This window comes from Xenopus tropicalis, chromosome 5 (genome assembly GCF_000004195.4).
Source record: "Xenopus tropicalis strain Nigerian chromosome 5, UCB_Xtro_10.0, whole genome shotgun sequence".
Lineage (NCBI taxonomy): Eukaryota > Metazoa > Chordata > Amphibia > Anura > Pipidae > Xenopus > Xenopus tropicalis.
This window is the reverse complement of record NC_030681.2, coordinates 116,353,507-116,379,082: the sequence shown is the minus strand read 5'-3', so window position 1 is coordinate 116,379,082 and position 25,576 is coordinate 116,353,507. Positions and strand designations below refer to the sequence as shown.

The window sequence follows — 25,576 nt, the reverse complement described above, 5'->3', positions numbered from 1 at the left end:
GTTCTTCTTAAGACTCTGAAGCACTTGCCACATAAGTGGGGGATTCCCCTCAGCAGTTCAGAAAGTACCAGCTATGTTATGTGAGTGAAGTTGCCCCTGGCTGGCAGGCTGTATCTATATCTGCAAATTAAAAGGTATAGCGTCTGCCAATAAATCCATCAACCTTTCCTGTGTGTGTGTTGTGGATCAGAGAAGCTTCCCAGGGAGGGGTACTGCAGTTCAACCTATCCTGACCCTGGGTGGAGGCACGCCATTTATCAGTGTACCTGCTCTTTCAGGTAGCGGAGGCACAGGGCTCCTGTAGTGCCACACGCAAGTGAATGCGTGCTAGATCTCATACAGTAGCAAAAGAGGGCTACATATATATGAAGGGAAACTGAATGATATATGGCAAAAACTCCATTACAATCCAGTGCCGGTAACCAGGGGCTATACCATAACACCTTTTTTCAGTCATTTAGCTGCTGTGTGTTCACACAGAACAATGGTGTTAACCTTACATAGTTACATAGTTACTGTAAGTTGGGTTGAAAAAAGTCCATCAAGTTCACCCTCTCCGAACAAACCCCAACGCACATATATATATTTATATACTACAGAGATCATAATGGTGCATGCCACTAACAAAATACAACCTGGGTGCAAGAGCCATATAAACTAAAATATTGCAGGAGTAATGCCAGAACACACAGGGTTTCATACAAATGTATATAAAATGATATTTATTGAGAAAGAAGGAGCAAAATTAACATATCAAGCCTCAACGTTTCATATATATATATATATATAAAGTCAAAATGCAATACTGGCACTCACGTATAAATCTCAAATCCGCCTGGGTGCAGTCTTCACAGTGAAACCGAGATAAGAAGAAAAAGAAGCCGCTCTCTCAGGACTTAGGTGCAAAAATAAAAAGTAATTTATTGAGTAGACGAACTATGAGTTCGTCTACTCAATAAATTACTTTTTATTTTTGCACCTAAGTCCTGAGAGAGCGGCTTCTTTTTCTTCTTATATATATATATATATATATATATATATTGAACTTGATATATATATATATATACGGTATATATATATATATACACGCATACCGACCTATATATTCATCTTACATATATACTGTATATATGTTATACATAAATTATATATCTTACAAACCATTGCTCTGTGAAGCTACAGTTTTATTGTTATTATTTATAACTTATTTTTCTATTCAAGTCCTCTCCTATTTATATACCAGTCTCTCATTAAAACTACTCCCTGGTTGCTAAGGTAATTTGGACCCTAGCAACCAGATAGCTGCTGAAACACCAAACTGGAGAGCTGCTGAACTAAAAGTGAAATAACTAAAAAAAACTACAAATAATAAAAAAATTAAGACCAATTGCAAATTGTCTCAGAATATTGCTCTCTACATCATAAAAGTTAACTTATAAAAGTGAAGGCATTTAATCCAGAAAATATACCAAGGAGTTTATTATTCTTAATTAAAATAAATCCTATTTTTTTTTGTTTTTGCGAGAAACAGTGCTGATCACAAAATCACATTTAGGGCAACGACACATGGGCTGAAAATACCTTTCCATAGGAAAGCATTGTAATCACTTAATCATTTAAGTAAAAACATTCAGTCCCATTGAAATGCTCACCAATGTGATTTGTCTCCCTGATCCACAATATCATTCTGCTCAACACTTTACTTCAAATGACATAGTGGGTGTTAGTTTTAAGAATCTGCACACAGACATATATAGAAAAGCTATTATACATTTATTGAGTTTGATGAATGAAAAAAAAGAAATAAGAAGGGAGTGCTCATGGGAGCTAAATTAGATAATGCAGATTTCCGCATGTATCCAGAATAAATAGTCCCAGGCAGAAGGGTGCCCACATATAGTGATGTAATGGCTCACTTGTCAATGTTCAGCTTCACAATTATGGAACTGGAACTGGAACATTTACAACCATTGGCAGAAGTCTGTAAGCCCAGGAGATGCATAGTCTCTTTGCCATTAGAGAGTGTGCAATGCGTGCCAGTCACTCGCTGCATACAATGGCTTCCTATATGTTGAAAGAACATCCTGAGAGAGAGAAAAAACATTTTTCTAGTATAAATAATTCTAAATTGTGCTACATTTTAACAAAAAATGTATTCCTTTGCTGATGTCTTTATGGGTAAACATGACTTGCCCCTATACCATTCAAAAAACAAAACATGACTCCTGTTAATCAACTTCCCACTGTACTACAAATTAACTGCTGGGTCTGACCAGTTTAATTCTTCAGGAATTTTTGGGAATTCACAAAATATCAATTATGGAAGGTAGTGTGTGAACTATTAAATGTTTCTTTGCTTTTTTTACCGTATTCTTTAGTCTACTGTCTTCCTTCCGTTCCAGTACCTGTATCTTTATGCCCCCTTACTTAATTGTGCACAACCTTTTGATCTGTACAAGGGATGTAAGGCTCTCATTTTTATTCTTTAATCAGTGGTGGGACCTGAAATCACAATCATTTCAATTCTGTGAGTTTGACCTCATTTGACCTACACAGACTATAATCTCCTGTAGTTCCACTACCCTTGCATCTTTTAACCCATTCCTTCCTCATGCTTACTGAACCACATGCACTACTTACTTGTGTATTCCGAATTGAAAATACAGCAAGTCTTATCTATATGTCTATACTGGAATCACTAAAATATTTGCACAGAATGTACCAACCTTAATGTGACAAAAAAACTGTAAGAATATTGGATGATAGTATTTGTTTGTATTGTCTGCCTTCCTTGTTATCTCTTTCACCTATTTCCATTACTATGTCTGTGGCTGAGTTTATATACGTTTGATGAGAACATTACACTCCTATAGTAAAACTGACCATATATGTAAAAGTGACCATATATGTGCCTAACATACAATCACTGACTGACTGGCCCATGCAGGGGCAATTCTAGCTTAATGGCATCTGAGCCCCCCCCCCCCCCCCCGCTTACAGCACTAGAGCGGGCCACATTGCTAGTACAGGGAGCCCAATTGTGCACCACTCCCTGGACCAAATTGCCCGTTTAAAAAAAAAAATTGGCTCTAAAGGATACCATGGCTTTTTGCCTCCCCTGGTAACTTGAGGGGCACTGCTGCCTAAGGTGAGTATCTCAACTCGCCTCATGGCAGCAGTGCCCCTGGGCCGACATGATGAACAGCGTACATGGGGCCACACAGTTTTATGCCTTTCAATTTGTTTGGATAAGTTGTGCAGATTGCAAGAACAATCAAAAACAAGAAGTAAGAAGGGGTAACTCTTTATCTCACTTAAGGGCTATGGCCCACGGGCAGATTAGTTTGCCCGTGGTTAATCTCGGCTAGTACAGGTGACCAATCTGCAGATGCCTACCCTCCTGCAATAAAGTGAATTGCTGGTGGGAAGGCATACACATTTTCTGACGATGTGCAAAGTTTCCAGCAGAAGGAAACTTCACATACATTAGGTTTCAAACTCCCATGTCCTTACAGTACATTATTTTCTTAATAAAGTGTAACAGACTGATACAGTGCATTAATCTGCATCTGAAGGAGAAGAGATCCTTGAGCAACCATTGGATTTATAGCCACTTCTGGGAGTTAAAGCCAATCAGGATTTTAGCTGACGGATCCAAAAAGACTTCTTGTATTAGCTGACTTTGTCTGGCACAACCTCCTTACAAAATAATCATTTATACCATTACTGGATATATATATATATATATATATATATACACATTTTTTTCAAAAAGATATATTATTCTAAATGAATGAGTATAATTTAGACAAATATATATGATATATATTTATTTATGATCTATTTCTAAATATATTGATGTATAATAATATTTTTAATATATAAATATATATAATATTTATTCAGACTGTACCCTTTTATATATTAACATTAAATTAAGGCAACCTTTAATAAACTAAATAGCGAAATAATTCCAGTATATAGGTATATTTTATGTTGGATCTTCTAAAGACTATATAGGTAAAAAGGCAGATATTGTGGTCAAGAAAAGCATTTTTTTTTACCTTTTCTGATGTTATTTAGAACACAAGCACTGGCAAACAAAGTTTTTGCTCCTGTGTCTTCCCAAGAAGAAAAGTCTTAGACAGAGTGGGCTCTATAACAAGGTTTTATAATAATTAAACCTGTAATGTGGAGATGAATACTAGATTACAATATATTTCACTGATGATGTTATGAAAGCATGGCAGACTATTTCTAATGCCACTGCTTAATATAGCAAACATTGTTGAGAATCCCTGTATACAGTACAGTTATTGTCATAATTGACTCAGCTACAAAAAAGCTTAGCCACATCAAAAGCAATGAAACGCATAAAAGACACATATCAATAAATAACCTTGCAAGTGAATAGTCACACAATCCCAGCCATTTCCATTATCACTGCGCATAGTGAACCATCTGATTTACAGAAGATGGACTGAAGTCTTGTGAAACTCACCGAGAGCATAATTAGCTTTCCCAGGTCTGGACAGATATGATTCCCTATATAAGGTGGGAGCAGACTATAACCTGATTGCACCAACTCAACATCATGTAAGACTGAACTAAATATGGGAAAATTACAAAATAAAAAGCTGAAGTCTTTTCTGGTCCAGAAAAATATATATCCTAATTGAACAATACTGCTAATAGATGGACACATAAAAATCATAAAGCAATTAAATATGAAGATGAATGCTGCTGCCAGAGATCCTACATTAAGAAAGGTAACAAGAGGAATCCCAATGGAAAAGGTGACAGATTGCATCAGTAAAAAGAAATGCTTACGAGGCAGTGACCAGAATCAATGCAAAGGCCATTCCGTCACGCAGCATATAGCTGCTTGCTCTGGAACCACAGCCCCCAGCCAATAGCTTCTAATGCATCACATTCTATCAAACTGAGGCACTTTGAAACAAATCAGTTTTATAAACATGTTAATTTCATTAACGCTCATTAAAAAAATAAGTTCAGCTGTGAAAGATTTCCTTTTAACATGTGCAAAACAAGAATCAGCTATAAAAAGCTATTTCTAGTCAATTTTTGCTGCATCGATTAGTAACGCTCTCAAGAGAATGTTCATTTTTGTTTGGCTGCAACAATGAGCAATAAAAAAGAGTGACAGTTAATTAAAACCAGACAAACAGTCTACAGTACTTTTCGGGAACACAAACAACTTTCCATGACCTACGGACTGTTGTAACAGAACACTAGGCTACCGTACAAAATAAACTGTTCTTTTATTCCCATTTTTTTACTTCTAGTTTCTTCTCTCAACCCAACACACACATATTAAAACAGCAACTGCTTTGGAATCATTTTCCCCTTCTTCACAACTTTTGTTTTTTTTATGTGCTCCTCTAACTTTCTCTTTCCTCTTATCTTCATTTTTAGGCTATGCCATTACAGGTATGGGATCCCTGATAGGTAAACACGTTATCCAGAAAGCTCTGAATTACAGGAAGACCATCTTCCATATAGAGCTATCAACTTTCTTGAAGTCAGCACTGGGAAATCTGCTGCATGCGCCAGCGCAACATCGAAAATTTGTGCTGATACCCGGATGTGACATCTCACACATTCGCAAATGCCCCATTGATGCTGAAAAATCGCTGATGTTCGGGGGATTGCAGAAAAATTGGGAGAATGCTATTGAGCGACGGGAGGCCTGGGGAAAAAAGCCAAAAGCTGGTAAACTCATGTAAAAACAGGGGGGTTGACAGCTCAAATTATTCAAATTATTCAAATTTTCAAAAATTAATTCCTTCTTATTAATAATAAAACAGTACCCTGCACATGTTATAAATATTTTTTATTGAAGGGAAAATAATCCTATTGGGTTTATTTAATGTTTAAATGATTTTTAGTAGAAAAAGTACAGTGATCCACATTACGCAAAGACACATTCTGGATAACAGGTCCCATACCTGTATTTGTTTCCTTTTTTAAATCTTCCATCATTTCCTTTCTGTCCTGTGCCCAGTCTATAGTTTTCTCAACTTACATATTCCTCTACCCTAAGGCCTAAGCCATATAGGGCTAATTCTCAGCCTGCGGATAAACTCAGGCTGAGAATCAGCCTCTATACTCTGAACAGCTTTTGTATGTGCCTGGTACATTTTGTATGTGCCTGGTACAGAGAGCAGTTTTTAGTGCCAAAATCTGATTCATGTGCTTGCACCCCAGACAAAGTGGCTCTGGGTGCAGCTACATGTAAAAGCTGTTTGAAGTGTAGGAGGCGATTCTTGGCCTGCATTTATCTGCAGACCAAGAATCAACCCCGTGTGGCTACAGTCTGAGCAAGAAGCATATCCTTTGGACTGCTAGATGCAGGTACTACTTGTAGTCTTACTATCATATGACACAACTTTGGAGACTGAAAGGATTAGGCAATGGTTTCGATCCTATTCAGTAACCACATGGCTCAGATAAGTGTTGCTGAAAGCAGGTAGTAACACATAAAATATGATTGCCTTTAGCCTTGCTGTATTGCAAAGTTTGACTTTGCCCTGTCGGTTACACCTGGTTACTTGCTGTATTGCAAAGTTTGACTTTGCCCTGTCGGTTACCCCATTTTCACTTGTTGTGCTTTGCTCTGTGCTTTTGCTCGCTGCCTGCATTCAGCAGCCCTATACTCAAAGGGGCACATGGGCTTCCCTGGAATGTCCTCTAGTCTGAGCATCATTCACCTTTGTGCTGGACTGTATTAAGCTTTAAAAATTGTCCAAAATTTTTAGTAGATATTGAAAACAATTAATGGAAAAGAAGGTTAACGGTAAATCCTATAAAGGCATACTATCACAAGAAATAAAAGATTTACATCATATAATGAATACACCATAAAATATTAAAGTTTAAAATAATTCTTCCAACAATAAAATGCTTGTAATGTATGCTCACTAATACAGCATATGTCTTCATTTACTGTGAAAGAATTGTATTTTTTTCTCAATGTTTAATTCTATGAATGACATTACAAATTGAGTAAAGACCACTTAGAGAGAAACTTTATAGGGTTTGAACTCATAAAGATAACTATATTTGAAGAAGATGATCATCATATTTTATAATGACGCCCTCTCCCTGGGGGGGATTGTTACAGATTTTTGGTATTTAAACCTGTGTTAACCAACAGTTTGTCACTGATGCTTAAGCTAAGATAGAAATACATGTTAGAACTCTTACAATGGATTATAATAGTGTTGGATAGAAGTAAAGGGCCAATATACACTTAAAGGGGCAGTGTGGGGTGCACTGCATGAGTTCTTCAACATGAGTTTAATGGATGAGCTCAACATCCTTTTTGCCTGTAGTTTTAATCACGAAAAAAAACGTGGTTTTCGTATTTTCTTTTGCTAAACAGTACAAACAGGGAAACTGAAGCTACTCCATGTTTGGTCCTTGCAAGGTAGATAACGAGTGTTTAAAAGGGTATAGTTCCCTTTATGTGCCCTTTAACTATTTCCAGCTCTGTTGGTGATATACTGCATGTTTAAGGTTTAACCAGCTAAAATACATACTAACTGGTCTTAGAGTGGGGTGATGATGGGGGTATTTCTCTAGTTAGCACATAGGAAGTGACTGCAGGTTGGAAAAGGTGAACCCCACAATCCTTCCTAGGAGGGCCCTAGAGGGCCCAGGCACCCAAGATACCAGGCATCAGACAAGGATAAGTATGAATAGTGGTTCTTCATATAGTTATACTTATGGAATTTCCTGCATCACACTAACCTATCCTTGTACTTGTATAACACAATTGTCTTTTCAGCTTTTTGTGCAGTTTTGTTTAAATTGTGAGATCGATTCAATCTTTAGGAACAGTACAGTGTTGGAGGGGGTCTATCCTCTTCATATTAGTGACTGAATGAATGATTTCTTAACATTGGGACTTCTATACACGGTGTAGCTCTTCTAATTCAGTACCAATTGTGAAACAAAAATTCCTTTTAAGAAAGGAATTCCAAAGCTCAGAAAAGAGAGTTTTCTGCTACAGGGGATTATCCTGACGCTACTTCTGTATGTGCTCAATAAGCAGATATAATTGCCTGCCATGGAAATACCTGTAGGCTAAGTGTGTATGTTCATTGAAAGCATACATTACAAGCACTAAATTTGCTCAGATCTGACTCTTGTTATGCAAAAATTAGATTCCTTACACAATCAGTTACCCAGGCCAAAATAATCTCTAGACATACTCTATTAATTTGATTTATCAGGGCTAGTTGGCCGACTTCTTTTTCTGTTAGATGGATAACACCAGAATACTTTTACAGTAGAGGCAGCCTGCCAAACCCCTAAATGCATGAAGTTCTTTGTGGTAATAATATTTATATCGTTTTTTTTAAGGAAATTATGACATTTACAAATAGTAAATAAAATAAAAATGCTGTAATATGTTTTTATAACGTGTAACTGATGAGATTATGAATTAATATAACAGTCTTTTAAACAGTCTTCCTGCATTGTGTATTCTCTCACAGCTCCAGGTCTTCTTGCATGCTAAAATTATTGATCTTCTCAGCACTGTAGAATATGTTGGCACTAGATAAATACATGACAATAATCAGAATAACAATATACTGTACATTATTGCTACATCTCAGTGCTAGACTCACATCTTAGTCTTTTGCCCATATTTCCTATCGTAAACAGGATGAACATAAATAAACTACTAATATGCTTGCCTGAACTCTTCTTAAATATAGGTCAGTTCAGTCTGAGATTGGTTTATTTTAAATCAAACAAACATTTACTAAATAGAGAAGAGGACCCTAGAATAGTTTATATACATACCAGCACCACTTAGCTTTATACATTCATTTTGAGCATAGGTCAGTCACTGGTTGAACAGTTATAACTCGAGCCAGATAACTAAATCTCCATAACTGATTGGGATAGACTTTGGACCTTAATTTCCAAAATGTGCATTCCATCCTTGTAATTTGTTTCAGATTTATAACCAAGTGATGAGGTGTGACTAAATGCCTTGCTGCTGGGTTAAATGATGGTGGTTAATAGATTCTTGAATGTACATTATTTAGTACGTTTGGAAAATAAAATAAAAATAATTGTAGCCCCAGGATGGAATATTCATTGTACCATATTGCAGGGGTTTGATCAATCCTAAAGAAGACTAGTTCCATACTTGTCTGCTTTTAAGTCAAGCTGCCACCTGGTATTCAGAAAAAGATGAGTTAAGGGAACTGCTTCAGTCATTTAAGCTATTTATGATAGTTTAGCACTTATTAATCATTCATTCATTCATTCAGTACACCCAGACACTAATAAATTTAAAACAGCGGCACGCTGCAAGCATCTTCCATGCCAAATATATTGACGGTTACGCACAATGCTTTTTTTATTTTCTATACTACCTTGTAGTTTCAACTGAACAAATCACAAAATGAGAGTCAGAAGCAAATCACTCCTGCTCTGTCTAGCACTACAACAGCACCAATAAATGTTCAAAAGATTGTGTTCAATATATTCCACTAGTGACAGATGCATAAACTACTAAATCAATCAGAGCTGAATTAGCATAAAATATGCATAATGTAGATTCTGGCTTTGTGGCTGAGACTCCTTATTTGCTCATAGTAACTATGTTTTCCCAAATAAAAAAAAGGCAGGGGGCAGGTATGGCACCATTAACCTTAATTTTAAATATATATATTTCCCAATGTATCTACTATAAGGTTCTTGAAACAATAAATAAACCAGGGTAAAGGTAAACTGGGAAATAACATTTGCATCCCAAGACAAATACATTCTGTTTAATTCTAACTAAATTTATAACATTAACCCCTGTTACAAAGCTCCAGCAGGAGATGCACTTCTTTGTAGCAATGTCTGTCAGAAGCAGCTGGAGAGCTAACAGGGCTTTTGGCATCACACTGTTCCCCACTAGATTTCATCAAAGCCCCTTTCCATTTCAGTTAATGCAGTACAATCCCAACGCAAGAGACACATTTCCATGTTGAACTTATATATTGACATGATTCTTGCTCATCTGAAACTTGTGCTTGACTAATTAATATTTTAGTTTGTACAGTATATGTTATATCCATAGTACTGAGCTTGCTTTCATCTGTACAGTTGTGCTATATTGTATCAAATAATTGGTTAATGCTATATTTTTAGATAACTACATGTAATTAAGTGGAAAAGGGGTAGTCAAAGTAGAATGCATGTCAAAATAACTTAGGGTTACAATTATTTAGGTGGTGATTCTAACCACTAACCTTTGACACCGGGCCTGCACTTCTCTTCTTTAAAAATCGTACCAGCCCCAGGGTTCATTTTGCAGAGTGTGGTGCTGACATTTTTTTTAGGTGTTCTTCTTAATGATCCCTAACACCAAATGAAGGTTTGAGCATGAACATAAATGGCAAAGAAATGCTATACTGCCAATGTGCTCGCACAGGGCAGTGCAGAGGATCATTGGTAGAAACATCTAAAATATTTGGGTCACACCCAGTAATTTAGGCTTGCATTGTAATGTAAACTTCAAAATGGGTGTTTAAATAATATGCCACAAATAATATTTTTTTTTCAGTTGCTTTTTAAATTTACATTTTAACAAAATGAAAATGTATGGTTCCCTTTCCCTCCTTTCTACTCCAGACTGCCAATTTTCTAATCCATTTTAATTCATTTAATGCATAGTTGCTGGCATTCCTCGGCAGCTTTCGCTTTAGCCATTTCTGTGCATCTTCCCTGACTCTGTAACTGTTTAGAGACATAGACCAGACTTAAACTATCCATACACGGGACAATAAAAGATACTGAATTAGCCTCTCTAGAGTCAGCAGCTTATTGGCCCATTTATAGAGGCACTGGGAGGGCCTACCCACCCAATATTTGCCTGAAAATCAGTCAGATATCTGGCAGGTCTGGTGATTGGATAAGGGCCACATATAGGGTTGCCACCTTTCAGGGTCAGACTGGGCCAGAGGGTTACTGGGACGTCAGAAGGAAGGCCCTTGAAGTTGCAGCATGATGTTGTGGGCCACATGTAAGGGAAAATAGTGAGTGGGGCAGGCTAAAGGGGAACCTGGGGAGGGGATTGGTGGCAGCATGGGGGTGTAGGGCAAATTATTACTGGCAAGTACATTGGCAGTAAATTAGTAATACCAATCCTGGCTGGTGTTTTACTGTCTAGGCAGGTGAAATACCGGCCAGGTGGCAACCCTAGGCGCATCTGTACATTGATACAGCCCCTGCTCAACAGATTTCCATAAGCCCGTTCTATGATTTATTTGTTTGCCCCCCAGACAACCATGCCACATGAGAACATATCACTGAATATCACTACTTTACTAAGGTGGGTAAACAAGAAGGTAGACAAAACAAATTCATTTTCAAAATCAACATTTAAAAAAAAAAACAAACAAACAGCAAAGAATGCAAAAATATAAAGCAACTTAAAAAAAAAGTCAATATTTCCAGTGCATTTGATGAATAACATTTCAATAGTGAAGCTGAAGTGCCACTTTAACAGCCTAATTTTGATCTTTAATTAGAATGTGGCCTGTTAGCATAAAATGATCAAGGCTAAAAGATTCTTACACCAACTCCTAAGTTATTTCAGCTCTCTGGAGAGTCTGTGTTCCATTTATTTACCATAGGAAAAAAGTAAATTAATATTTTCACTGCTGGAGTGAGCTGCAAAGCATTGTACTGCAATGGGCTGATCTGTCCTCCGGCCTTTTCTTGGACTATAGTAAAAAGTCTTTAAAGGTTCTAATTTACTCCAAAAAATTTCCCGTTTAACGCTAACAACTTGACTATGAAGATTTTCATTTATTCAGGTCATGGCATATCTAGTATAACTAAATCTAGACTTGAACTGAAGAATCTGCTTGGATGAGTAGTGAAATGTTTTCAATGATCATTCAGCAAGTCCAGTTGCTCTAGATTTACTTCTACTGCATAACGCTAACAACTGTATTCGCTGATCAATTCATTCAATTTTTTTCAACTTTGTTACACAAGAATCAAGTGCTAGTAACTGAGCCGACAGATACCAAATTTTTTATATGTTTGGGAGGGTTATTATTGATTGATTAAGTGCCACATATTTGTACATTTGCACCAGTATAACACTAGATCAAGGGGTCACTTTGCCCCAAAACTTTGCATCTCCGCAATAAAGACTTTTAAAGGGCTAGTCCCGTTTGCAGCTCCGAGTGCCGGTGCTTTTTTTGCTATCAAATCTGAAGCTGACACTGCATTTATACTGTTGAGTATGCAATGGGCATTAAACATAAAGTTGTCATTGCATAAACTCTTGCGAATAGGGCCCTGTGATATTACTCTTATTCTGTAGCACTAATTTGTTAAAACCCTTGTTTGTTATGAATCAATGTAATGTGTGCTGGCTTTGCTTTAAAGTGACCAAAACTAGAAAATTTTAGTGGGCAAGGCTTATTACAACAGTGGGTGTGGCTTACAGTTGTGGGTAGGGATGCACCTAATCCAGGAATTGGTTGGGGATTAGTCAAGGATTCTTCCTTTTTCAGCAGATTTGAATTAGGTTGAATCCATTTGCCTGGCCAAACCAAATACAAATCCTTAAAATTACATAACTTTTTGTGATATAAACATGGAAGGTGAAAATGTTTCACTGTGTGCTTCTTTAACCCTTCCATAGCCTTATTTGCATTCAGCCCAATCTTTTAAAAAGGATCCGAAAATAGTAGATTCAGTGCCTCCCTTATTGTGCATGGGGCCTTTTTTGTGTTCTCTACTTTTTCATCCCAATTCCATCACTGTATGTAACCTTACTATAATCCTACAACTCACCCTCTACAGGCAGATGGGGAGCAGTTTTATGGTTTAAGATGAAAAAAAGCCTTGAATATAAAGCCACCAATCTATGAGACACCAATTTACTAATGTACCAGTAAACTGGATTGATTACTGGTTTATTCAGTAGTACCTATTAAGAGTTACAAAAATATTGTTCCAAACAAACAACTTTGTACCTTCACATAGAAAATGCAGATTAATGCAATTACATATTTAGCCAGAGTTATTCCATCTTATAGCTCAGGGCATACCAGATAATTATCTCTGAAGCATTTCTCCATTCTGAGATGTCATTACAAGAAGATGGATCAACATAAATGGAATTCCTGCTCAGATAAAAATGACTGTATATGTATGTATAAAATCACTGCAATAATGATTTGTTGCTTTAGGGATGCACTGCGCCTTTGTAGGGCTGTTTGCCATAGAAGTTATCCTACAGTAAACATGCTGCTGCGCTAAGCCAAGGCACTCCATAGAGAGATAAAAATCAAGGGCTCTTGTGTGAGTAATTCCTGTTAAATCAATATAAATAAGAAAACTGACACGTGTCGGGAATTCCTTTGATAGATACATGAATATACACAGAGTGTGTGGGCTGAGGGTTGTAGGCAAGGAACTGAGAGGAAATTTTCCTGGATAAACAAAAAGGGCTGCCCAGAGCTCTTACAGTTTTTATTCTTTGTTACTGTTACACATCATTTATACAGGTTTAGAATCTATTTTCCAGAATCCCATTATTAAGAAAGCTCTGAATTAGGGGAAGGCAATCTCCCACAGACTTCATTTTAATCAAATAATTCAAATTAGTAAAAATGATTTTTCTCTGTAATAATAAACAGTATCTTGCACTGATCCCAACTAAATAATTAATTCATACTGGAGGCAAAACCATCCTATTGGGTTTATTTAATGTTTAGTATGGAGATCCAAATTACGTAAGAGTCCTTATCCAGAAAACCCCACATTCTGCGCAGGTCCCCATACCTGTACTAGCCATAAAATGACTGAAGGACCTTGGGTGAATGGATGCACTGCATTTCACCCCAAGGGGGTTTTTACTGAATCCCACCCACTGCCTTGCACCTAACTGCCAGCCACATAGTGGTATAACTTGGCACACATGTGCTTTTCTTCCATCCATATCAACAAAATGACTAAATGGGCCCGAAATAAGGAGTGCTATTTATAGCATGCGTTAAAAATCTTATCACTTCTTATTTTTAGCTCGATTCACTAAAAGAACACTTGTCATAATTAAGAAGCGATGTTCTTGGAGTTATTTATCTTGCAATGACATATTTTCAAGCAACGTGCTGCGTAATATGTTGTGCGCTGCGTAATATATTGCTTGAAAATATGTCGTCGCAAGATAAATAACGCCAAGAACATCGCTTCTTAATTATGACAAGTGTCCTTTTAGTGAATCGAGCGAAAAATAAGAAGTGATAAGATTTTTAACGCATGCTATAAATAGCACTCCTTATTTCGGACTTTAGTGATTTGGGCCCAATGAATCTTGCTAAGAGCAAAGATAGTCACATGTGAAAGCCTATTTCAAAAGCATGGTTTGAATAAAATATGTCAAATTATATATTCAATCATTCATTTTAAAGGCTACAAATGTTCAAGAGATAAATATGAATGTTCAAGAGATAAATATGGGAATAAAGTGTGTCCAACTGCATGTTGTATGTTATCACAGAATATCTTAATTGTGGTATCACCTATGGAACTAAGTTTTGTTTTCTCTGGATTTCTTTTGCACCTTCCTTTGTTTTTCCTTTTATCAACTATTTTTAATTCATTCCTCCAATCCATAAATTTTCTTTTGAGTAATTGATTTAAACAATTCCTGCTCACTATTCAGTAATTAATATCAACTATTCCCCCTCACTTTTCAATAATAAATTTAAACTATTCCTCCTCACAATCCATTTTATTTATTTATTAACAACTGTATCATTCACTTATTTTTAATTTACTAATTCCAAAATCATACTCACTTCGTCATTATCATTTGCATTCGACTCAATGGGTGTTTTTTCTTGCACCAAATGCATTGGAGTCAATGAGCATTTTTTTTTCTTCTTTTTTTTTTTTACAGTGAAATAAAACACATGGCAAAATTCTAGGCAGATTCACAAAAATGCTCACCATTCATAAAAATTTTGCTGCAAATCTGTATCAGACGAATATTTGCTCATCCCTAGTTATCTCTATCAGGGCTATATCAGCAGCCAAGCGGAGAAAACCACTTCCACCCAAAATGACTTCCATACCAGGATGCTTTATGTCAGGAGAATGAACATCTCGAAGGTTCAATCAGATAATAAAAGGGTCAGATTCCATGAGGTATGGGGCCTGTCACAAGTCAAAGTATGATAATTGCTGGTGGGCGAGAACAAGGGAGCTGGAAATGAGATTAGAAAGGCCCCTACATGACATATATATTCAGACTCCATACAGTGTTCATTATTCAGAAATATACTGATTACTGGTAGATGATATAAAAATAAGCAGATTAAATATAAAAAAGCAAGATCAAAGGAAGAATAATTATCTGTAGTGTAAAACTGGACTGTCTGCACTAGGCAACAATTTCCAGTGCAGCCATTAGACAGTGGCAGTGCAAATGGATCGATCCAGTTGAATACTCTTGTTAATTATTCCCAGTTATAGTGCCTAGTAACGTTCCTGGTTACTGCGCACTGACTATTGATATCAGGTAATTATTTTAGTAAAGACTGAGAATAGCCAATAAATGTCTACTTTTATGGAGACAAATTGCACTGCTGGGTACCATCTTTCTCAGTAATGAGTGAAAAAGGTTGAAGGACACAAGAACTAAAAAGAAAAATTTTTTTTACAGGACTGGGAGCTTTGGGAATTGTGGTTTTCTCCAAACAAAGGGAAAGTGATGACCCTGGACCAATGTTTGGCCAATGCATAGTACAGAATGTATTAGTACAGTGGCGTAACAAGCTATACAGCAGACCCTGTAATTGTAAGGAGGGGGCAGACTGTATTTTATTTCTCCCCTCTATGACGTTTAATATAATGGTGCTGTGTGACCTGTATGTGTGGCGCAAGCAGGCCGGAAGGGGACCAGTGGTGGAGGGACTTTTCACGCTGGACCCCCTCAGAAGGTTTTTTTGTGGGGGGCCTGGGCCTAGCCTGCCCATGTTATGCTGCTGGATTAGCATTCGCTAACATTGACTATTGTCTGGATAGTATTGAGTTGGTTTGCATTAACTCAGAATGGTGTTCTATTTGTCAGTTGCTACAGAAAGTGTCATTAATTGGGATTTAATATCAAATTGCTGTCAAATCTCTGGACTCAGTAAACATGCACCTAAATTGGGGCTTCTGCTTTCTATATGAAAATTAACTCTGGTGACAGAAAGTGGCCAGGGATTGGGGTAGATTGAGAACATGACCGAGCAGGTGCTGCTGGGGAAGCTGACTATGAAGGGGTGGAGATTGGATCATGTTGTAACTGAACCTATTAGTGGCATAATTAGGCAGGTCAGGGAATGTTATAGTGGTATCTAAATTTACTGGGAATTATAATGTGCAGTGCTTTACTGACCAGGCTAGTGTAATAGATGGTCAGTGGCAACTCTGCACTTGGTCCATTTGATTGTGCAAAATAGGAAGAATAACCATTTGTGTTACCTCTGCAGTAACTGGAAATGATCCCTGCACACAGTTCAAACTGAATGTGTAACAGAAGCACTACTAAATGTAGAAGGCTGAGGAAGGAATCCCTAAAGAAGGGACTAGGGTGCTACGGTGCCTTACCACTAAAATGTACAGTATGCAATTACACATTTGTTTGTACAGCCACCCTTATTTAATACCTATAGACCTGAGCATGCTGTGTGTATGTGTCCCAATAAATGGGGATGGGGGTATTAAAAGTTGTAAACAGAATAACATTTTGAAAAAGAATTAAACATTTTATTATAGCTCTTTCATGTTGCAAATGTGTGCTTCTAAAATCTGATAGGGAACCCCTTTAAAATGGTATTGTATATTCTGTGCAATAGTCATTGAGGTGCCAGGGTATGTGACTAGCTTGCAAAAATAGGAAGACAGCAATGGACTCGGATGCACACAGCTGTCTTTAGGGGGGTGACTACCCTAGCCTCCCGGCACAAGTTATAGGCACAAAAATTGTTGGACAGCAAGTTTAGCATAGCAAAAAGATAAAGAGAACATCAGCAGCACAATATAGTGTAAGGTAATATAGTGTATCACAGCATACTGCATTAGTGTTTGCAGTAATACTTTCTTTGTATGTTACTGCCCCTCTTCAGCTGATAAATTTCAACGCTCAGCCCCGAACAAGGGTTCAGGAGTTTTATTTCAGTCAAAGTTAGCAGCTTTCCTTATGTGACATTCCTGCATGGGAGCATATAGCCATCTATGGGGGGTGGGGGGGAACATCCGCAATAAGGGAATGCAAGTAGCTTCTTCCCCTGTCCTACCTACTTACCTCCATAGAAGGACAGGTAAGCAGGGTGCGGGGCATCGGTGCAGTCCCAACTGGGGCTTTGCCACCTCAGATCACAGAACAGCCTGGATAGCCCCTGCGAGAGTAGTCAGGAATTGCTTGTAGAAATTAGGGGTGCTTTAGTATCTATAAAAAATAGGAAGTTATTAAAATGGTAATATAAAGGAAACCATGCACCAGCAAAATCCATATGATATCCCACAGGTCATACATGGCATGACCATCTTTTATTCATTTCATACATTTGTTGTGCCGGCAGCCCTAACAATTGGAACAAAAGGAAAGGAAGAGAAACCATGGCTTCTTTTTACTTATTCACCTGAGAATGCATCATACACTGGCCCCCATGGTGCGTCAACAGATGCAATCTTCAAAGCTGCTGACGGATATCCATGGTACATAACTATACCAAATATCACACAAAACTTGATTTATTAGTATGTGTATGCCTTAAGTTTCAGCTACAAATTGGATCTCCTTGCATGACATAATGCAACAGTAGGTTAGCTCCTCAGAGGCAGATGCAGTAAAGTTCAGTGAGGGCCAATACCAAGTACTGTTAGTATTCAGTCTCCAAAAAAACAGCTCACTTTCCAGGAGTTATAACTGGAGTCTCCCAGCATTCCCAGTAAGCTATGCTGAGAGCTGTAGTTCTCAGTAGATCAAGGACTTTGGATTTCAGATCCCTGGTTTCCCTTACAGAGCTGTGTGAGTGAGCTGCACGTCCTTACTGCAGTGCAGCAGTAGCACCAGCCTGTAGCCTGCCTCAATATAGATTGGGTTAGAATGTACTGAGGTTTTAAATAATTAGGTTGTTGTTAAGGCATGAATCATCACCCACATATTCCAAGTGCTGGGATCCCTCTGCTACTGTGCGCCTTTGGTGCAGACATTTTCCTTTTGGCATTGTGCAAAGAAATTGGATTTCCTGCTATTCTGCAGTGCCCAAAATCTGAGCAAGCAGGAGGCAAGTACAGCGGCTGCGTCATGCAGCCCCTCCATATGCTGCTGTGTCAGTAACATGCACCTAGCACTGCTACTTGTCCTTTTTTTCCTTGGGAAATACATTGCACCCACTCAGTCATTTGCTCTTGCAAGAGTCTCAGCCAGCAATGCACAGAGTATTGTCTCCTACTGCGCACACTATTTAACCGTTTCACTGCAAGCAGGCAGCATTGACTTGCTAAAGTTTGCTTGAGTAACTTTGGGCAGTACGTGCAACTCATGGAGAAGAATTTGAGCAGTTTTAGGGCTGGAGAGCCACATATTGTATGTGCCTTAGGGCCACACAGAGCGTTTTTGCTGCTGCTCTCAGCCTGCTCCTTAGACTCCCACAGGCTGAATGTTAATTACTGCGTGATTTGGCAATTCACAAGTATATTTAAACCCAGAGTATTGTGGTGTACTTACAACCAAGCGTATTTACAACAGGCATTGCTGTACCATACATACTAATCCAAAATGTACTGAAAAATTGGATCCAGTCTTTAACAGCACACTTTGTATTCTGAATATTTATCCAGTTAAATGCTGTAAATCCCAGTTTTAAATGTAGTTGATGTTGATGGCTTAAGGGATGCTGAATGTCACAAATATATATACTCATACAGACTGGTTTTTTTTTATATGCACACACATATGCATACACACACAGGTTTGTACAGCCATACACTAGCATATAAATACACACCTGTACAAACTAATAAACCCCAAAACACTTGTAATACACCCTTGAAAAGACCCACACATATACACTTGCATATTCTTATGCAGAATCCAACACATAAGCAGTTACCCTGACCTGCTGCACTTGCTGTTATGTTGCCCCCCTCCTCAGGCAACTGGCTCTTCTCCCCCAGTGCAGGTGAGCAGCTCCTGTACACGGCCAGGGAAGGGGCACAAGCAGATAGGCAGACTGCTGTAATATTTTAGCCATCAAATAAGTTACTGTGGAAAGCAACTGCTACTTCTACCTTAAACCTCAAATGCCCCATCAGTAGTCAGTGAAACCCTATATTATGTATCCTGCCATCTAACCCCCTACCCTGTGCTCTCCAGGATGGTATGGGACTTTTCTGTTCCCCAGAGCTTGCTCCAGCTTCTCTCACACCTCAAAGCCAGAATTTTTACACAGGTCACATAGTGATTTAAGGATGGTAGCACCGGCACAAATCCATAAACAGAATAATGCATGGGCATGCAAGCCCCGCTCACACCCTTCTTATCTACACTTTAACCCTTTCATGCTTTCAAACACAGGATAATAAACAAGGAGCTGACAACAAAGCCTCTTAGAAAAATGAATGGTTACGGCTCTTAAGGTGGCCATACACATACCAATAACGCCATACACATACCAATGTGACCATTGGTCGCAGGAAAGATGGTTCATTCCCTACGTTGACATTCAGGGTTGAATCATCAGATGTGTAGGTAGAAACAATAGGGATTCTACCTCCACCTGACGATTCAGCCCTAAACTTGGGCGCCATTAAAATCATTTGTCCTGCCTGATTGGTCATCTCATCGATTCACTATACACGCACTGAATATCGCACAAAACTAGGTTTCGTGTGGCCAGCTTTATCTTTATGTTTCCAGTTGACTGCTCAGCTTATAGACTCGTGTTAAAGGGGTAATTCACCTTTAAGTTAACTTTTAGTATATTATAGAATGGCCAATTCTAAGCAACTTTTCAAATGGTCTTCATTATTTATATAGTTTTTGAATTATTTGTCATCTTCTTCTGCCTCTTTCCAGCTTTCAAATAAGGGTCACTGATCTCAGCAGCCAAAAACATATTGCTCTGTAAAGCTACAATTTTACTGTTATTGTAACTTATTACTCATCTTTCTATTTAGTCCTTCTACTATTCATATATCATTCATTCTCTCAAACCACTCCTTGGTTACAAACGTAAATTGGATCCTAGCAACTAGCTAAGTGCTGAAATCCAAAACTGTGCTGCAGAACAAAATGTGAAATAATTATAAAAACTACCAATAACAATAATATGATGACCAATTGCAATGATGCATTGAATATTAGTCTCTACTAAATGTTAAATCCTAGGTGAACAACACTTTATTGAGCCACCAGCTGCACCGCTCAGCACTGCCCTTGGGAATGTTCCTCAGAAAGTATTGGGAGGACTAGTAAATTACAGATAGTCTGTGGCCATAATTGTATTGTATTCACCTGGTGTTCCCTCTCATCTCTCTCACTCGACTACCCGCTCTGGCTAGAGTTGAATAGTCTGTCGCAAAGTGTTTGTCACAATCTGTCAGCAAACGGCTGTAGAGTTTGTTTGTTTTTTTCCAGTGTCAGGCACGTTTTGAATATCTGTCCATGCAAGGGTTAATTGATTTCCATCCGCTCCTCCCCCTGCAGCCCACCCCTCCACTCGACCCAAGCATCATACGCAGTAGGCTTCAGCGGGGAAACAAGAGTAAAACAAGTGTTTGACAAGTGACAGGTAGCACAAGCGCGCCTAGTAGTTTATTGGCAAAATTAAAACTTAGATAAATTCCTTAGCAGCACCCCCCCTCCCCAGTAGGGTTACGCCACTGCACCTATAGCAAAGCTTTGCCAGTTCGGCATTTGATGGCAGTGAGAGCGGCGAGGCACACTCACACACGGAGGCACACACGCCTCCATTCATGAGGCAGAGCTGCAGTGGCGCGGAGTGGCCGTGGCTGAACATGAGGACACAAATGTGGCTGGACGCACCGAACTTCCTTAGCTGATCTGTGGGAATGAGAGAGCTGTTCCCCTGTCTCCTGCCCTAACCTCTCACTGCTACACTGCTGCCCCGACTTGTCAGTGCTAAAGCCCTGAGCCCACCTTGCGTAGCCCACTGATTCCCCGCCAGGAGCCGGGAGAGTGAGCGCTGAACCTCAGGACTAGAAGCCATGCAAGTCTCCATCGCTTGCACGGAGCACAATCTAAAGAGTCGGAATGGGGATGACAGGCACAGCAAGCAGAACTCCAGCGGCCCCAACGTGGTGAATTCAGCCCGAGCCCGGTTCCGCACAGTGGCCATCATCGCTCGCAGTCTGGGCACCTTTACTCCTCAGCACCATATCTCTTTAAAGGAATCTACGGCTAAACAGACTGGCATGAAATATAGGTACGATACATTAACTTTTCCCTCAGTCTTCTCATTCTCACTCGATCTTCCCATCCACACTTACATTCTAACCTCCCTTTATTTACGGGTCGTTTTAATTAAATCATAAGACAGGTGTTATGATACAGTAAGAAGGGTTGCCACCAGTCCCACCCAAGTTCCTTCAGCTCCTGCTGAACTTCACATTGCAGCGAGTTTGGGAGCTGTAGTTGAACAAGTTGAACATCACATTGCTGCATTTAACTGGTTACTAAGTTAGCTTTCAGTTGGCAACAATCATGTAGCATCTCTGGTTAGAGCTCTAATGTTTAGTGCCAGCAAATACGATGGTAATTACATAAACTAAAACATGATATATTTGTCTGCTCATTAAGTGTTTGCCAAGATGTTGTTATGCTGATGCCCACAAGTTGCACTGGTGATAAAATTGAATTGCCCTTCAGAGCTCTGCTGATACAAATCGGTGGGAAAGAAAAAGTGAACATATCACTATGAATCTTGCTGTGCAAAAAAAATATACTCTTGGCTTTTTTACTAACATTGGCTGATTTTGTCCCAGTGGAGTATTTGATAGCAACTAATAAAACATTTACTTCCATGGTTATGCCTGCCGCAGTCTGATCGAAGTTAATTGGTTGCTATAGGTTACTGAACAAGACCAATTTGCCCACTGTTAGTAAATACACCTAACTGAACACTGACTTTCTTGATAAAGAAGTGGATAATTTAAGAAAACCACAACTTCCATGTCCAAGTTACTTTTTTTGCCATTGGCGAATGAGAAATTGAGCTTGTGGTTGTTCTGCGGTGCAAGTAAATATAAGAGTTATTAGACCATGACCGTTATTAGTGAATTCAGCTTGCCAGGGCATGAGTATTGGTGCATGCATTAGCCACAGATAGATGCTGATTTTGCTTTTTTGTACAACTGACTCATGACTGACACCAGCTCATGCTACACTTCCAGCTTTAAATCTAAGTTTCTTTTGGAACTAATGGACCTAGAAGTTCTTTCTTTTAAAGAATTGGTATCTTTTGTTTGCTGCCTTTATTCACCTGCATGACAGCAGTACTAATGCAGAGAAGTGGAGTAGAGGGCCCACCAATGAGATCTTTGCCCAGGACCAGTACCTGAAATCACCCTTGAGTGTTATAGTGATGTAACTATAGAGGAAGCAGAACCCCTAGCCACTGGTGCCCAGTTATACAGAATACAGTAAGATTTGTGCACAGTGGGCTATTTCAGACTGGATTCTATTTTTCAAAACATTTTGGATAGGTATGTATGGTACAGCAATGCCTGTTGTAAATAAGTCTTCTTGTATATACCCCACAATACTAAGTATTCTTGTGAATTGCCAGGAAAGAAGCCTTGGATTCTGGCTGTCACATCGGGCAGCCTCACTCTCACCGGAACTCAGTTGACATTTCCCAGCCTGGGGATTTGCTCTGTGATTCCATTTTTCACCTATCCAGTGAGCAGTCACTCCATGTGCCTTCAGCCTAAGGACCCATACAGTATGTGGCTCTCTGCCTTAAAACTGCTCCAATCCTACTCGAAACCCCCAGGCAGTCAGAGCAAGTACAGTGGCATCAGTACCATTGTTACGGTAGTGGATGTAACCACACAGTACAGTACAACTACAGCATTATTACTGTCCAAAGCACCATAGGGGGGCCCAAACAATTTTTTTGCAGGGGGGCCCTGTGGCTTCTAGTTATGCCGCTAGTTATAGTATCATGTCATTATGATATTTTGTGTAACATTAGACATTCAGATTTAGGTATATGGCTAATACAGGTCATGCCTTTATGCATTTGTAATAGTTATTGGATTTGTTTGCTGTGTCTGAACTATTGTAGCTAAGGGACCATACACATGCTTTCTAACTACATTTCCATGGGTTGACTGCACAGGAATACAGGAGTGAACTAATCTTATACAGTCTTATGTATGGGGACTGTACCCACGTGAGTACACTGTAATACTGAATGCTGATAAAAGGGGATATGTAACCTTTATCTGGGCAATGGCACAATTGGGGGTTGTAAAAGGCTTATAGCATAAAGTTGTCATAGAAAGCCTTATATTCAGCATTATATTCTCAGAAACCTCACATATTTAGAACAGTTTTTTTGTCAAGTATGGATTCACCACATGCAGGATTTGGTCAAACCAAATTTGATTTGATGCATTCCTAGATAACAGTGCCTTAAACCAATCCAGGACATTTACAGCACATGCCCATGAATCATCCCAGGGTGTCTGGGCTGGTTGGACCCCCCCTTCCTCCCAGGAGCTTTGGGCACGGGGCCGTCTCCCCATACATCCTTCCTATGATGCGCCTCAGGTTGTAACTCTCCCACAGCCAGAGCCAAGATCTCGTCTGTCAGTGTTTCTAGGAAATGGCATGTATAGGATGTGCACCCTGAATGACAGTAAGTGAAGCAGGCAGAAGTAAGAAGCCTATTTGTTATGAAGCGGAGGCTGGAGCTGGTAGGTGTAGATTATAAATAAGCCAATATATAAGGCAGCCACTATGATTTATCATACCCCAGGTGACTAGAGCTGTGAATTAGGCATGCTGCTGATATTCAGTGAAAGTGTTGATTTTAAAAAAACTAGATATGAATTAATTAATTGGGGCATGTAACAGTTGTCTTTTCTTTAAATACGTGCCCTGATTTCATGCATTTTACTCTTTAAGCTGTGCCATTTGTTCTTTGGCAAGTGTCCGACTGAGACGCTGCAAACAGAAATACTCTCTTTGATGGAGAGTAGCAAAAGGATTAACTACACTCAATAATGCTGTCAGTGCTGAATTCACCAGTCAAGAGCTTTCCTAGGCTAAGGGTGTTCATAAAGAGTAAGTCCTAGCATTAGAAATGCTGCAGAACATATACTGGGAGAGGTGTAGTTCAGTGCACCAAGACTATATTCATGCACGAGAATAATACATGAAAGATCATTGCAATGTACTCTGCCTGAGAGGTTGCTGCAAAACATGTATAGCTCTTAACAATATATGGATAGAATGATCCGTCTTTTTTTCTTTTAAGGAAAATATTTGGCTGGGGAACACACAACTCAATCCTAATTTGTTTATGGCATTCTGTGATTCACTGGACAATATGTTGGTAGTCAGAATATCACATGGGTCAAGAAGGGAATTACATAAATTTCCTGAATGAAGCGCAATGATCTGGACCAGTGGCTAAAGTGATATATTGTGTGATTAGAATGTACCATCACTGCACATTTACATTCATACCGGACAGTGGTGACTGATATATTGTTTAAATATACTTAGGCATGGAGAATCAGCGTCATTTGTTTATAGAGTGCCAACAAGTTACATTAGTGGGTGCCTACTGCTGAAGGTGTGCAACCTCTACCAATTAGAAATGGGAACAATTATTAATTAACACCTTCAACAATATCCAATGCCCTGGTAATGGTAATGCTGTGTATTTTAAAGTTTATTTTCCAGAACTAAACATGTCAGTGACTACTAAAGACTTCTTTACAGCCATCATCATTATTCATTGCCAGCAGGTTATGCAGCACTTTATGTTAATTTATACAAACAGGGCTCTTAAATTTAACAAACACAGGTTACAGAATACAATGGAACCACAGGGCCCTGCTCAGTAGAGCTTACAGTCTATAAGTGGTCATATACAGCCCGATAATAGGGCCCTCAGATGGGCATGCCTGACTGACATGTGGCCGAAAATTGGCTAGAGGTTGTTTGGGTTGGTTTAGAAATCTCATTAGGGCATGTTAATGCAGTCCTCATCCTGACAGCCTTCTATCCTGTCAGTGTGATCCGATCATTCGGCCCTTGGCCCAATAGATCGGATCAATCCAATATCATCCACCCCAAGGTGGGCGTATTGGAGAAAGATCTGCTTGTTTGGAGACCTAGCCAAACGTGCTGATCTTCATGAGTATGGCCAGCTTAAAACGAATAGATGTTTAAAAATTCTGTCAGGGGGAGGTGTGCATCAGCACCTTGATGCAGTCCTTGGACCGACGGCTTGCATACTGTTAATGCGATCCATCCAATTTTGTC

The 25,576-nt window shown here is 38.9% G+C and overlaps 1 protein-coding gene and 1 long non-coding RNA gene across 4 annotated transcripts in view; one reads left to right on the top strand and one right to left on the bottom strand.

The window, feature by feature from the left end:
• The window catches only part of kcnab1 (potassium channel, voltage gated subfamily A regulatory beta subunit 1), a 173,386-nt gene that overhangs the window by 57,639 nt on the left and 90,171 nt on the right, over positions 1 to 25,576 (top strand). The window contains 1 exon segment of one of the 3 annotated variants that reach the window (NM_001016986.2): positions 21,018 to 21,500. The exons of the other annotated variants lie outside the window; for them this stretch is intronic. Within the exon segment in view, the coding sequence (NP_001016986.1) occupies positions 21,283 to 21,500 (218 nt within the window). The 5' untranslated portion in view covers positions 21,018 to 21,282. 3 annotated transcript variants of the gene reach the window in all.
• LOC101732751 lies at positions 1,753 to 20,710 on the bottom strand. The gene is made up of 3 exons (XR_208616.4): positions 20,570 to 20,710; positions 17,354 to 17,497; positions 1,753 to 2,084 (listed from the first exon to the last, which is right to left on the bottom strand). It is a non-coding gene; the product is annotated as an uncharacterized LOC101732751 (long non-coding RNA).